The sequence below is a fragment of the Peromyscus californicus genome, unplaced genomic scaffold (genome assembly GCF_007827085.1).
Source record: "Peromyscus californicus insignis strain IS unplaced genomic scaffold, ASM782708v3 Scaffold_3__1_contigs__length_106647218, whole genome shotgun sequence".
NCBI lineage: Eukaryota > Metazoa > Chordata > Mammalia > Rodentia > Cricetidae > Peromyscus > Peromyscus californicus.
Window position 1 is genome coordinate 54,899,168 of NW_026294551.1, and position 16,027 is coordinate 54,915,194.

Here is a 16,027-nt window from a genome sequence, read left to right on the forward strand (position 1 = left end):
CGTACGGAATGGATGTTCAAAGGAAAAAAAAATCAACAACAAACAAAACTACCTACTACTGTGGAGAAAAATGACAAGATTTTAATACCAAAACCTGCAAAGAGATCTAGTGACAGACTCTAAATGATAAATCTCTCCAAACACAAGCACCATGTTCTTATTTTTCCCAGGTTCCCAGATGTCACTGAAAACTGTCACCGAGTCACTGTTCGAGAACTCCAGCTCCACTGCAAGCCCAGCCATGCTTCCCGGACCCCCACAGCTCTCTGCTCCCACCGTCACTCAGGTTTATTACACAGTGATTACCACATCTACCCACCCAACCCATCATTTTCCCTAAAATACAGAGTTGAGGACCACTAAGAGATTTCTAAAAAATTATCTGTACAGGCCCTCTCCTAAGGCACCAAAATACCTTCTGATACCGACTATGTTTGTAAAGAGGTTGTTTTCACTCTCCTATAAAATGGTAAAGGCCAGGTCCACAGAGATGCCTCAGCAGTTAAGAGCACTTACTGCTCTACCAGAGGACCTGAGTTCGGTTCCCAGGACCCACATCAGGAAGCCCTCCACGGGCACTAGCACACATTTACACAGACACAGACACATTTTTTTAAAAAGGTAAAGGTGCTGTTTTTGAAAGGCTCACAAAGGACGAGCTCCATGAAAAGCCAGTAGAGAATATTTTTAGTACTACATGAAATTCCACACAAAGCCTCCCACAGCACAAGCTATTCTTGTAACCCGGTAAGGCAAGGGAAAGAAAAGCTGGAAACAGAAGTGAGTTTTGCTGCGCACGGTGGCTCACAAAGGCTGAGAAGTAGAGGGATTGCCCAAGTTTAAGGCTAGTCTGAGCTACATTGTCAATTGTAGGCCTGCCTGGGCTACAAGGTGAGGTTGATTGACTGTTTTAGAGATGTATCGAGCAGAATTGAGCATCCTGACTGCAGGTCTGTCTTATTGATCAATTACAAGCTAATGGAGTCAAGGCGCACAACTCTCCTTTTGAAAAATAAAATAACAGCAAAACCACTTTTCACAAAAGAACATGACATCTCATGCCTGAGCTCATGAATCTAGCTGTCCAGAAAGGAACTTTCAGAGGACTTATCTTTCTGGTATCTCCTAGTAGTTTCTGGAGAACTTCATGACTACAGGAGGACAAAAACATGTTCAGGAAAGTCCCATCAATTGTCAATTATGCAGCACAGTAAGGAAACATGCTGCCCAAATATTCAAAAGTCACCCAGTGCTGGGTGTGGTGGTGTTCTGCAGCTGGAGTTTTTCTGGCCCCCAGGCAACTTTATTTATTAACATACAAATAAAATCACATTCCAGTACAAATAAAATATCACCATAGTGTTCACCTTTAAATCTCAACACTCAGGAGGCAGAGGCAGGCAGACCTCTGTGAATTCTGGGCCAGCTTGGTCTGCATGGCGAACTCAGCCAGTTTCACGGCGTCTCAAAAAAGAAAAGTCACCCAACATTAATTGTTTTCTAGAACAGCATTTAAAAGTCACCCTATCTGGGATAGAGACACAGCTTGATGGTTAAGAGCATTCAGGTCTCTGCACATATACTAAACAGCTCACAACTGCCTCTAACTCCAGTTCGAGGGGATCCAACAACCTTTCTGGCTTTCTCAGGCACTATCACACATATACACACAAACGCAAATAAATAAAATTAAAATAATTTTAAAGAGCCATTCTATTGGTGATTTGTGGCCATTTTTAACTAAGGATCACAGTATCCTAAGATATAACTAATATGCCATGGTGAACAGAACACTGCATCACCTCTTGATGAAGAAGGCTCTCATGGATCTGTGTGACAGCAGGAAGCAGCTGTCAAAGGCAAAGAGGACAGGTGACTATGTTACCTCTACTAAAGAAGAATTCAGCTTTGAACAACACACTTGGGGCCAGATAGTCGTGGGTTCGAATCTGACTCTTGTATCCCTAGCTATCGGGTCCTGGGAAAGTTACTGACGTATCCAGGATCCCCTCTATAGTATAAAACTCCCTGCTGGGATGCTGGAATCTCTCCACCTGTATCTGTGACATGAGGCGCCAAGGTTGACATGGCCAAGTTACCTTTTTTTAAAGAAGAAAAGAAGTCACCCAAACCAAGCATATGAAGCAATTAGAACTGACGAGCTTCCATCTGAAATAACTTAAATCTGGAGGAAGACGAGTTATTAAAAATGTGTAAGTGGAAGGATGTTAGAGAAATGGAAAACTAAAAGATGTTGCCTGAGGCTGGAGGCATAGAGCACGTGCTTAGCATGTCCAGGGCTCTAGGTTCAATCCCCCGTCCCGAACCAGCTAACAAACAAAAAGGTTGATAATACTACCAAAGTCACCACAACCTTTTTCAAGCTAGCAAAAGGCAACTTCCCTGAAAACAGGTTTAGGAGCGCCCCCATGTGGTGTATGATCTAAATGTCGCCTTCTCTACCTGCAAAGCTCAACCAGGGAGGAGGGGGGATTATTTTTAAAAGCTTTTATAATCCAGTTGAGTTTTTTTTTTTTTATTTGCCTAGGAAATACCAAATTACCAATATTCGTGTTCTTACAAATCTTTTGGATGTTTTAAATAACGAGGCCAGAGTATCTGGTGCGTAGTGCGTGTTAATACGGCAGTCTGGGACGTTATTCTGAGATCAACACAAAACCAAACGTCCATTATAACAGACGGTCAGACTGAAAGTGTTTAGGAAAATGAGGCCAAATATTACACTCTCAGTACTCTCTGCCCACTGTCTAGCAGGGGCGATTAACAGAGAACAGCTCCTGGGTTATACATGTCTCTTGTTCTACAGGTCTAGCACACATGCACACGCGCACACACACACAAATGTGTCTAACTGCTATAGTGTGCTTTATATACATATATATAGTGGATTATAATTCATTATCTTAAAGGAAGTTAGCAAACAGGTACTAACTGCCCATGGGACAGCATTTAGCGACCTTTCTCATGCATGCCCTGTGGGTTACACTAAAATGAGTCCGTGTACCTTAAGCACGTGTGCAAACCTCCCAGTACTGACTTCTGAAAGGAGAGAAATGACCCCGCCCACTGGCAACCGCCCAAGGTCTAGGGATTAAGACCTGTTGACCCGGGTAAAATAAAAGCCCTTTGTGGAACAGACTAACAGGCGGTAACAAATGATACGGCACGGAGGGTAAAATCACAAGCCAGAATATTCCAACCGCGCCTGGAAGAAGGCCCCCATTGTTTACTAAAATTAAACTTTTATTTGAAACCTCAGCAGATTAATAATTAAACATTTGGAAGACCATTCGACTAAGTCATGCCAACCTGCCTGCTAACGGGAAAGGGCTCATCTAGGGGAAAACGGAATTTTGAAGCACCTTTGATTGTTTTGTTAAAAACGCTGTATTCCTACATTTTCCTACATTTAAAGCCAGGATATATAATTTCCTCTGACACCCAAAATCAGGTCTTTGGCATGAATTACAACAACTTAAAGAAACACAACTATGGGGCCAGTTTGCAACTCGGTATAAACCAGGTTTTGAGAATTAGTTCAGGTTAACAGGTCCATTGTGAATTTCTTTTTAAAATGTTTGTTTTGAGATGGGGGGGGGTGGACTAGGGTAGGGTGTCTAATTACGTAGCTCACGTTAGCCTCAAACTCACTATGTAGCCCAGGCTTGCCTTTAATGCTCTATCTTGCTTCAGTCTCTTCAGTGCTGGGGTCACAGATGTGTGCAACCACACACCACTCAAAACCTGCTTGAGTACCTGACATCTCACCAGAGATTAAGAAGGCCCAGCTTTCTTTAACCAAGTCCCAATACACTCTTCACCCCCAAAGCTCCCAAATTAGGGGCACTTATCTCTGTCCCTGAAAGAATGAAGCAAGCAAGCCATATCTCAGGAGTCTACAGGTGGATTTTTACAAAACAAAAAAGACAGGCAGCTTCTACTGTTATTGGCCAGAAAGCAGGTTACTAAATCTCCTGAGGGCTGAGATGTTGCTCAGCTGGTGGAGCGTTTGGCTAGCGTGCACAGGGCCCTGGGTCCCATCCCTAGCACCTCACAAAACTGGGTGTACTGGAGTATGCCTATACCTGAGTTCTCAGGAGGTGAGGGCAGAAGTTCAAGTCATCCTTGGCTACAAAGTAAGTTCAAGTCCAGCCTGGGCTACTAAGACCCTGTCTCAGGGGAAAAAAAAAAAAAAAAGTTCTGAAAATCCACCAGGGAATCACTGTTGAGGATTATCATGGAAGTCCTGTGGTTGGAGCAGCGGCTAGCCATCCTCCAGGCACCAGAGCAGTGTGCAGCTCTACACACAGAGCACTGACAGAGAGCGTTAGCTTCCTGCCGCGTCAGGGTTACACCCAGACAAAGTCACTCCTTAGGTGGGTCTCCCCTTGCCAGCACAGTCCCTGTAAAGCAGTGAACAGCCACTTACAACAGAATTCAAGATTATAGGCGACCGTGCGGGGACCAAGTCCTCCTTGAGCTGTGGGGAACTCTGAGTGGCCCAGACTCCTTCCTCTCTTAAATAAGACTGTTTCTCCTCCCACTCCAGGGAAGGTGGACACGTTTACATGGATACATCTGACGTGTTGATACAGCTCTGAGCAGCAGGTCCTTCAAAGTGTCGATCTTTACCTTCAGGTTCTTCAACAAAGTTCTGATGGTCAGGGTAAGCTGCAAAGAAGAGAACACACCCTGAGTCCACCATCCAGAGGGGCAGCAGCATCTGCTAAGTTAGGAAGGCAGGCCTGGGAGACAGGCTCAGGGTTGTCAAGTTCTCAATGGCGTCCTGGTCTAGCCACCCACCCGGAGCTTGTACCCATAGTGTACCTGCCCAAGGCGACCTGGTCCACACGGGAACACAGCTACGGAATGGAAGTTGTCAGCTTGCATTCATAGTCAGCTGCAATTCTGTCCCCAGAGCTTCCACATGCTGTATTTTATCCACCCTGGAGCCATGCAGGAAATTGTGTTCCCTCAGTCCTTGCTCAACAGCAAAACCCCACGGTTCCCTCAACCATGCTTCAGATGACAAGGTGTCAAGTCCTATTACTGTTCTGACCAGTCTCAGAACATTCTGGTGTATTTATAGCTCATGTGAACAATGGAGAGTACATGCTCTTTTTCCATGAGAGGAATGTTAACCACGCATGATTCTTCTTCCAGGACTAAGGGAATTGTCTCCAGTCATCCTAAAAACCCAGAGGGAATGTCTGTCCGTGACTCTCAAGATGAAGAAGAGGTGGGGAGAGCCCCTCTCTGACATTTGAAATGTGAAGAACAAAAGTACCCATTTAAATGGAAACATATTTGACCATGGATGAAATGGGAGGAATATTAAAAAGGCAGAATGCCACTGTTTTCACTGTGGCGTGCTAAAAGTAGCAGTTATGCTGGGCATGGTGGGGTGCGCCTGCAATCCCAGCACTGGAGAGGCAGGAGGATCCCTAGGACAAGGTCAGCATGTCTACATAGTGAGTCCAAGATCAGCCAAGGCTACATAGTGAGACCCTGCCTTAACAAAACAACAACAAAGTAGCAGTGTGTAACTCAGGGAGAGGCAGGAGGCCCTCCTCTGATGAGCAAGGTCCCCGTGTCAAGCAACTGTCCCTGTCCGATGTCAGCAGTTAGGAGAAGCCTGACCAACACCCCAAAAAACCAAAGGAGCCCCCACAGAGTTGATGGGGAGCTGAGGGGAAGCAGTCCTCCATGTATTCAAAGAACAAAGACAAGAAGAGGCAGAAAGTATAACAGCTGGGCACTGTAGTTTACACTTGTACCCTACCTGGGAGGCTTCAGCATCAGGGCCACCTGAATCCTGGAACCCGGGGGGAAGGGGAGGGCCTGGGCAACAGCCCCCAAACTCTTTCAAAAAGACACCATACATAACACACACACACACACACACACACACTCGGAGAAAAAGAAATGTAATTTTAAAAATTTTAAATCACGTCATAAAATGAAATGTCAACCAAAAAGAGAATAGTCTAGAAATTAATTTATTGTAATGCCAAAGGTAATCATTTCTTAGTATTAAGATTTCAAATTTTGTATGAAAATAATCTTTGCCAGGGATACACGGCTTTACAGAGAAACACTGCCTTTTTATTTTTTTAAGATTTATTTGTTTATTATGTATACAGTGTTCTGTCTGCACATATCCCTGCAGGCCAGAAGAGCAGAAGAGGGCACCAGATCTCATTACAGATGGTTGTGAGCCACCATGTGGTTGCTGGGAATTGAACTCAAGACCTCTGGAAGAGCAGCCAGTGCTCTTAACCTCTGAGCCATCTCTCCAGCCCCAAAACCCTGTCTTAAAAAACAAAAAACAAGTCGGGCGGTGGTGGCGCACACCTTTAATCCCAGCACTCGGGAGGCAGAGCCAGGCGGATCTCTGTGAGTTCGAGGCCAGCCTGGGCTACCAAGTGAGTTCCAGGAAAGGTGCAAAGCTACACAGAGAAACCATGTCTCGAAAAAACAAAAAGAAAACAAAAAAAAAAAAAAAAACTTTGATAATCAAGAGAAAAATTCCTTTGTTATAATTAAACAGAAACTTCCAGAACAAAGAAAAACATATGCAAAACCCAGTTCACACTTTAGCTAACATAACTCCAGACATACACACTGACTTAAATCACTGAAAAACAAACAGACAAAAAACCCACACACCAATCCCACTCCAGGATGACAAAGACTCTTAAAACATCAGCAGACTCAGAATTGCATTAAAAGGACAAGATGCTACCAGGAACAAGAATTTATTCTTGCAAGCTAAGAACAGTTTAGTGCTAGAAAACCTCAAAAGAAAGCTTATGGTGTTAATGACTAAAAATAGAATAAACATATGATTAATACAGTGTGGGGAAATTAAAAATAAAGCAGAAAGAAGAGCTAAGAATAGACACTATTGTCTATTTAACTGTGATCTAGAAGTTCTTACTAAAGGAACAAGACTAAGAAAACATGGAAGGGCTCAAGGGAGATTCGAGTATTATTTGCAGACAGAGAATAATGGACTTGGGAAAGTTAAAGAGAATCAACTTAGTCAGCAGAGTGCTTGCCACACAAGCAGGAAGACCTGGGTTTGAATCCCAAGCACCCGTGTAAAAGGCCCATGTGGTGGTAATCCCAGCACTGGGGTGTAGGGACAGGAGGATTTATGGGGCTTGCTAGCCACCTAATCTACTCAAATTGGTAGATTCTAGGTTCAATGAGAAATCCTGTGTCCAAAAAAAAAAAAAAAAAAAGTAAAAGGATTCAATACAGTGATCAAGCCTCACACCTACCAACTACACCAGCATTTGGGAGGTAGAAGAGACAAGAGGGTAAGGAGCCCACGGACAGCCTGAGCTACAACAGGAATTCCAGACCAGCCTGGGTGTCAATGAGATCCTGGGAGTTAATTAGTAAACTAAACAAAACTTTTAAAAAACAAAAAATAGTAATAATACCAACAAAATCTAAAAAAACCATGTAGATTGGTTTTGGCACACAATAACTATGCCATCAATACTGCTGCAAGAGTGAATAAAAAGGAATCACTAAGTATTATTTAAAAAAGCCAAATCAGTGGTGTTGGTGCACACCTTTGATCCCAGCACTCGGGAGGCAGGATCTCTGTGAGTTCGAAGCCAGCCTGGTCTACAGAGCGCGTTTTCTCTGTGTAGCCAGGGCTACGTGGAGGAAACCCTGTCTTGAAGAACCTCCCCTCCCAAAAAAAAAAAAAAAGAAAAAAGAAATTAAAATTCTCCTCCTTAATCCATAAATGCACTAAACGTCTATTCAAAATTCATTTGGAATCTTGGTATTGATAATTAAGACATAACACAAATTTTTTTCTGTGATATTTCATAAAATTACCCTGAAATATCAAACATCTGTAATCCTAGTGCTTGGGGGACTGAGACAGAAGGATCATGGTTTAAGATTAAGAACTACACAGCAAGTTCCAGGCCAGTCTGGGCTACATAGCAATACCTTGACTCAAAAATAAATAAATAGAATTACAAATGAGAATAAAAATAAGACAAATGATATGTATGCAAAATAAAGGGGTGTGCATATCATATTGTATACATGATAAAACACTTGCAGTCATTTCTTTGGTGTGTTGTTTAACCTGTTTGTTGTTGAGATAAGATCTCCCTCCTCAGCCTAAACAATTGGATAAGGAGTTACCATAAACAAAATACAAGGGGCTGGGAGCTGGCTTCATGACGTGCTTGCTGCACAAGCCTGGGAACTTGTGATTGCCCCAGCAGCCAGGCACAGCAGCATGCGTCTATGCAGCTGTAACCCTGGCACTAGAAGGGAAGGGAGACCAAAAGACCCCTGGAAAAACTGGCCAGTCTAGCCAAGTCTGTCGGTGCGGTGGGCTCCGGGTTCAATGGCAGACCCAACCTCAAAAAGGCAAGGTGGAAAGTCACGGAAGAAAACCACCAGTGTCAACCTCAGGCCTCCAAACACACACAAACACCCATGAACACATACACACACACACCCGTGAACACACACACACACACACACACACACACACCCGTGAACACATACACATACACATCCAAGAGGATGACACCAGCAGCTGCCAACAGTGTGAATACTGTGGAGGGCGATGCTGGCAGTGGTCAGCAGTGTGAATACTGCAGCTGTATACAAAGTCAGTGAATGAAATATAGATCATTTTATATTTTAGGGGAGTAGTCATAATTTATCAAATGGGGAAAAAATAAAATTAGATACAACATACCAAAACACACTCCAAAGACTTATGCCCACGAACTCGCCCATGCACACACGTGCACACAACACACACACACACACACACACACACACACACACACACACACACACACACACAGAGCGTGCCCCAGATATAGAAATGTTTTCAGACCTCAAAGTTCAGCGCATTAACTCTTCTGCAGAGTTACCTTAGGTGTTTTTTCACCTCTTCTTTCACATTGATTCCGTTGTTGGATTTTCTCAGCAATTTCTTGGGCAATTTGGCAAGTAGAATCGTATGTGGAGAACCTGAAATCAAAGTCACACAAAGAGAAAGAGGTTTAAATTTCTTTAGATAAAGTCCGGGTGTGGTGGCACACATCTTTAATCCCAGCACTGCAGAGGCAGAGGCAGGTGGATCTCTGTGAGTTCAAGGCCAGCCAGGTCTACATTGTGAGCTCTAGATCAGGCTACATAAGAAGACCCTATCTCTAAAGGAAGGGAGGGAGGGAGGGAGGGAGGAAGGAAGGAAGGAAGGAAGGAAGGAAGGAAGGAAGGAAGGAAGAAAGAAAGAAAGAAAGAAGCAAAAAGGACTCATAATAGCAGCATGTACTGAATGGTGCTTCCTATGTACCAGGCACCATTCAGAATACTTCACTGGCCGGGCGGTGGTGGCGCACGCCTTTAATCCCAGCACTCGGGAGGCAGAGCCAGGCGGATCTCTGTGAGTTCGAGGCCAGCCTGGGCTACCAAGTGAGTTCCAGGACAGGCGCAAAGCTACACAGAGAAACCCTGTCTCGAAAAACCAAAAAAAAAAAGAATACTTCACTGATGACAACTTGGTTAATCCACACAAGAACTTGTGTGGGGCAGGGAACATGACAGGCTTAGACAGGAGGAAACCAGGTACAAAGAGGCAGAGCTGACTTACTCAGAGGGAACCAAGGACAGCAGCAACCAGATGTGTCTGGTCCCAGAATCTGGGCTCTTAATGACTTTACTATTACACACATAAATAAAACATTTACATTTGTACCTTTGGTTTGATGTTATTTGGGTTTTTCTGTTTTTGTTTTAACAGGCTCTCCCTATGTAATCCAGGCTGGCCTTGAACTCATAATTCTCCTGCTTTCACTTCCTGAAAGCTAGGATTACAGGCCTGCAACAGTACGCTGGGCTCTGCAATCATTACTCTGTAAGACAGCCAGCAAACATTGCTGAAGGGCCTGTGCTAAACCCAACCTTGTTCCAGGTGCTGTCAATTCAAAAGAGCAATCAACAAAACGGACAGAGTTGCTGTTTTTCAGCCTGCATTCTAGTGAAAGGAGAATGGCATACAACAAATATATGGTGTGGCAGATGTGGGTTTGACTTGTGCTGAGAAGAAACATGGGAGATGAAGGAACACAGTGACAAGGAGGTGCTATTTCAGAGCAGGAGACACTGAGGCAGGGCAAGAACTGATATGCAAATTCAGGCAGCAGGGACAACAGGAAATGTGCGTCTGCAGCAAAGTGCTCTAGCTGACACGGGGCTGACTCTCACCCTGCCACAGTTCTCTCAGAACACTGACTGTCCGTCCACTTCCCACTCAACAGTGTTAGGAGCTTTGAAAGATTCAAATGAGGGCCTAAAAGAGGGGCTGGAGAGATGGCTCAGTGATTTAGAGCACTGCTGCCCTTCCAGAGGACCTGGGTTCGATCCCAGCACCCACACGGCAGTCCACTGCTGTATCACGCCCTCTTCTGGCCTCTGTGGGTATCAGGCCAACATGATGCACAAAGAGGTATATGTGCAGGCAAAACACCCATACACTTAAAACAGAAATAAACGAACACCCAATAGTACCCAGAGGTTTTCTTATTACGGCACTTTCACTTCCTGTTTTTCACAAAACACTGGTGTGCACATTTCATCTCGTATACCAGTCTGCTCCTAAGAAGCAGGGACTCTTGTGCTCACATAAACAATGTATTTTCCAGATCCGTCCATTGCAAAATATTGAAAACTGCTGTTTGCCCTAATGTCCCAGTTTTACCCATAAGAAAATAAGTAATTTATTCCTTAAAATATTCCAGTAGTGGACATGCCTATTAACCCAGCTACTTGAGGCTAAGACATGAGAGTCTTAACTTCAAGGTCGGTCTACTTGAGGCAACTTGGGTAATTTAGTGACCTGTTTCAAACTTAAAGGCACAGTTCAGTGGGAAGCACTTGTCTAGCTTGGGCAAGGCACTAGGCTCAATCACCAGCATCAGGGTCTAGCTTGGGCAAGGCACTAGGCTCAATCACCAGCATCAGGGTCTAGCTTGGGCAAGGCACTAGGCTCAATCACCAACATCAGGGTCTAGCTTAGGCAAGGCACTAGGCTCAATCACCAGCATCAGGGTCTAGCTTGGGCAAGGCACTAGGCTCAATCACCAGCATCAGGGTCTAGCTTGGGCAAGGCACTAGGCTCAATCACCAGTATCAGGGTCTAGCTTGGGCAAGGCACTAGGCTCAATCACCAGCATCAGGGTCTAGCTTGGGCAAGGCACTAGGCTCAATCACCAGCGGCAGGGTCTAGGTTGGGCAAGGCATTAGGCTCAATCACCAGCGGCAGGGTCTAGCTTGGGCAAGGGCTCCATCACCAGCATTGGGGTGGGGGGTTGTCTAGCTTGGGCTCGGGATGTAGCTCCAGGTCCTACACAGAGACTTTATGCTGTGAGCTTCACAAGCCCTTCAGAGGCAGCGTCAGCCCCTAACCCTAGACTCAAAGTATACATCAATATGCATCATTCAGTATATTCAGGAATAGATGTGTATATGAAAAAGAGCAGATGGTTAATATATATCATATTAATTATATATAATATATATGCATCATTCGGTATATTCAGAAATAGGTATATATATGAAAAAGAGCAGATGGTTAATATATATCATATTAATTATATATAATATATATGTATAAAATTTTAAACCAGTGGGATAATAAGGAAAATAGTCCTAGCCCTGGATTCCCTACATGTTACTTGTTTGCCTCTACACGATCATCTATGAAGACAGGAGCTTCAGTCTGGCTATGCAAAGGCAGATCAAACATATAAAATCCATAACAAAATCCTGTCAAATAGGAGACCTAAATTAAGTACCTCTAGAGTTAGGAGGTGGGTGGGAGACATTACTGATGTCAGAGGCGCTCAGATGGGCTGGGCCGCAAGAGGACATCTTGGGCTGACTTCCAGACTAAAGCAGATTTCTGGTATGGGGAGGAGGAGTGAAATCCAAACACCATGGAAGGCACCCGGCGCATGCAAAGATTAAACGAAGAAAGCATGTCTGGCCAAGACGTAGCTCTGGTGGGAGGGTCCATTTAAAGAGGACAGATTAGCAGAGGTTAGTTTCTGCACAGCCCAGCCCAGTAGTCTAATGAGATGAGACTTCCAGGAGAATTTTACCCCAAGACACTGAAGCGTTTGAACTCTTTTACTGTTGGTCTCAATTGTTTGACTCAGTGGCTTTCTCATTTGACAGTGGAAAGCTTTCTTGTCCTGTTAAGGACCCAAACTCAAGGCTTTGCATGTGGTAAGCCCTACCACTGAGCTAAAAGTGAAATAAGTTATGAACATTCAGGTGATGTACTGGCATGCATGCAAAAATCATGTTTTTAAGAATATTTAGTGATAGGGAGAAATGCTTCCTGTTGTGTAAAATACAAGCAAGATACAGATTCAGACCATAAATGCATTGAAAAAAAAGTTAACATTGATAAGTGATGAAGATGCTATTTATTTTCTTTCCTGCAGATACTCAGTAGTCTCTAAATTTTCTACCAGGGGTGTAGACAATAGTTGAAACTTGATGGGGGGAAAAAAAGTGTTAAATTCAGCAATGGGCTGGGCATGTTGGCAGAGGTCTGTGAGCACACCACTTAGGAGATTGAAGCGAGAGGATCAGGAATTTAAGGTCAGCCTGGACTCCCTGAGACACTGGAAACCAAACAGACAAAAAAAAAAAAGAAAGAAAAAAAAACCCACGAAAATTTCAGCAACTAGGCCAAATAGCATAGATCCCAGGTAACTCTAACTTTGACCTTGATACCCACTCTCCCAATAGTCAAAATCATCTGCCACCAAACATTTATAAACTGCACCAGAAACACCAACATAAGGCATATCCTCCAACAAGAACTTCACAGAAATACAATGTTATAAATTATTAAATGGGAAAATCAAGACCGTACAGCAATGTGTTCCCTGTATAAAGATACTGTTCATCACTCTGTCCTTGGGGCTTCATTGCTGAATAAATGGCCTTATCGGGTGCTGACTTCTGCACTAGCTCTTGCTGACAAACGTCTTCATGATACTGACGCAGGAAAGGGTAAAAATGCCTATCCCAAGTGCAGATTTCCCTCACAGATTACAAGTCTTTTTGTGAAAAGCCCATAACACCTATGCCCAGCTAACTACTAACTAGCTGGTGACCACGGAGTCTGAACCTGAGTTTCTTCCCTTGCTAGGGATTAATGGGTGAAGGAAGGGACATCCTACCAAAAGAAGGTTGTTTCTGCTTCACTTTTACAGGACCCCAGGGGAGTCTGCACACGCAGTTATCCACAAGCAGGACAGGCGAGAAGCCCCTACAGAAGGAGGGGGAAATACTGCATTCTGCTCAGTCCCAGCACCCCCCTCAAGTCACGGTATCCACCTCTGACCACCGAGTTAGCACCCGGAAGGCGGGATGTGGCTGAGTCCCCAAAGCAGGAGGAGGGTCTTCACCCGCTTTGCTCACCCCTAAAAGCCGCCAGCCTCAAGTTCAACTATGGCCAGGGTCTGTGCGAGTCCCTGGGAGCCACTTCCACCCCCAAGACCCACCGCACACTACTGCCATCTCCAGCAACTCACCAGGGGTCCGGGGCCATGGTGCAATCTCCGCCCGCAGCTGGGACACTTCCTGCTCGCAGCAGCTGACTACGGCGGCCCGCGCGGCTCATTCCCCGCAGTTCGGAAGGTGCGCGACCCGAGCCCAGAATTTGCAAAATGAAACGTGTTTTAGGAACCTTAGAACCCACGCCCCCCACTGACCAAAGCGCACCCCTGGGGGGACAGTGGATTGCAACAATCGATTTTTCGTTAATTCACACGAACTGCCGGACGCAAGGAAAATGGTTAAATTGTTGAGCAGAATCAAAACATTTTCCCAGGGATGGAAGTGCTTCAAGACCCCGGCTCTCATAGGTCTTCGCATCCCCCCCCCCATTCAAAAACAACAAAACGAGCGGTGTGTGATAGCTCGCGCCCGAAAGCCCAGCACTTGGAAGGTTGAAGCAGGAAATATACATACAAGCAACGCACATACATACATAAAAATAGTTGCATACTGTACTAAAACTTTTAAAGTGGTTTTTTAAAAAATTCTTTTACAAGAAGGTATCAATTCAATGTTTTGTTTTGTTTTGTTTATAGCAGCCTACCCATCAGAGGCAACTCTGTGTTCAATTATTTTTAATAATTATCATAAGGGGCTTAATTTTATAGTAAAGCAGAAGTCACAGACTTTACACGGGAGACGAGGGAATTCATCCTGCATATTTAGTGTTCGTCTACCACCTAATTTTCTAGAATGAATGAAAAAAAAATAATAAGGAAGCCCTCCCTACATTTACAAAAGTGTGAAACAACTCGAACTCAGAGGGCTGAGTTTCTGCTCCAGCGTAAACCTAGCACGCATGCGTGCGCCAGTTACCATAACGACCAGGAGACGCTGCACCCTGGCGTCGAGAAATCAATGAAGTGAAATTCTCCACGATGGAAGAAGAAATTTTACCCGAGACCGACGTGGCCGAATTGGAGCTTGAGGCTGTGATCGGCTTCAATGGTGAGACCTGGAGCATCCTTGATACCTCAGAAACAGTGAGACGCTGACTTGGTCGCACCTGAGAGGCAGTGGGGACAGTGGCAAGAGCCCAGCCAGGCACTGCCAACCCCAGGGTGATGGAGGATCTTGGCCTCATTTCTGAGCCTCAGAAACTGGAATGGGTATAACAGCTCAGATAAAGCGCTACATCCAGAACCAAATGTGCCTCACTCAGTAGGATGTATGAATAAGGGGAGGGAGGGAGAGGGAGGGAGGGGGGAGGGAGGGAGGGAGGGAGGGAGGGAGGAGAGAGAGAGAGAGAGAGAGAGAGAGAGAGAGAGAGAGAGAGAGAGAGAGAGAGAGAGAGAGAGAGAGAGAGAGAGAGAGAGAGAGAGAGAGAGAGAGAGAGAGAGAGAGAGAGAGAGAGAGAGAGAAAAGAGAAGACGTGGAAAGCAAGCTGGGCACGGTGGTGCACACCTTTAAACCCAGCACTTGAGAGGCAGAGGTAAGTGGATCTCTGTGAGTTTGAAACCAGCCTGGTCGACAGAGTGAGTTCTAGGACAGCCAGAGCTACAAAATGAGACTGTGTCCCCCAAAAAAACAAGAAGTCGAAAGCAAAGCAAAGTGACGGTAGCGCTCATCATAACTGTCATAGTATTAACTTGAATTTGAATGCAATGATGCACATATGTAACTGTACTCTACAGTTCTAGGTATTATACTTTGATGTGATTTATCATGTTAACAGACCAAATGTCATTGTGTTGGATGTGAAAACATCAGGCTGTAGCTATTGAGAGTTTGGTCACAGTTAACTGACTTTCCGTTATGTCCAGAGCTCTTAGAAGCTAAAAACAGCAGCAACAACAAATTGGTCAGGAATCTGCAGGCCAGATTTGTCCCACTGTGTGTTTTGGAAGTAAAGTTTTATTGGAACTCAGCCATGCCCTTTGTAGTTGTCTATGACTACTTTCACACTATACTAGCAAAGATGAGTAGCAGCAACAGGGACCGTATGGTTCAAAGAGTCTAAAATATTTATTTTCTGGCTCTCTATAAAAGGCTTAACTCCTGAAATAGATAATGACATAATAATAATAATAATAATAATAATAATAATAATAATAATAATGGCTATTTGCTAAAAACCTAAAAGTGCTATTAAAAGCGGCATCACTTTTTATTTCTCAAATTGGCAAAGGCTAAATATATGGATTTTACTTATGAAGGTGAGAATAAGGGGTTTTCATTTGCAATTGCTGAAAGTATAAATTGCACCACCTTTAGGAAGAGGAGTTGGCTTTGTTGGTAAAGTTATTACAGTGCAGCCATAAGGACCCTGAGTTTGGTCTTCAGCAGTCACGTAAAAAGCTGGGCACAGTGATGGATATCTGCAACCCTAGGACTAGAGGGCTAGGGGAGGAGACAAGCAGATCCCCAGAGTCAG

General features: G+C 44.4%; 2 protein-coding genes across 2 annotated transcripts in view; one reads left to right on the forward strand and one right to left on the reverse strand.

Annotated features, from left to right (window-relative positions):
* Stx8 (syntaxin 8) overlaps positions 1 to 13,747 on the reverse strand; it is a 257,224-nt gene extending 243,477 nt beyond the window's left edge. The window contains exons 1-3 of the mRNA XM_052756796.1: positions 13,629 to 13,747; positions 8,949 to 9,048; positions 4,598 to 4,692 (exon numbers count right to left, since the gene is read on the reverse strand). Of these exons, the coding sequence (XP_052612756.1) occupies positions 4,598 to 4,692; positions 8,949 to 9,048; positions 13,629 to 13,717 (284 nt within the window). The 5' untranslated portion in view covers positions 13,718 to 13,747. The remainder of the gene's footprint in view (positions 1 to 4,597; positions 4,693 to 8,948; positions 9,049 to 13,628) is intronic.
* Positions 13,748 to 14,493: 746 nt separating this feature from the next.
* Cfap52 (cilia and flagella associated protein 52) overlaps positions 14,494 to 16,027 on the forward strand; it is a 41,589-nt gene continuing 40,055 nt past the window's right edge. The window contains exon 1 of the mRNA XM_052757871.1: positions 14,494 to 14,601. Within this exon, the coding sequence (XP_052613831.1) occupies positions 14,532 to 14,601 (70 nt within the window). The 5' untranslated portion in view covers positions 14,494 to 14,531. The remainder of the gene's footprint in view (positions 14,602 to 16,027) is intronic.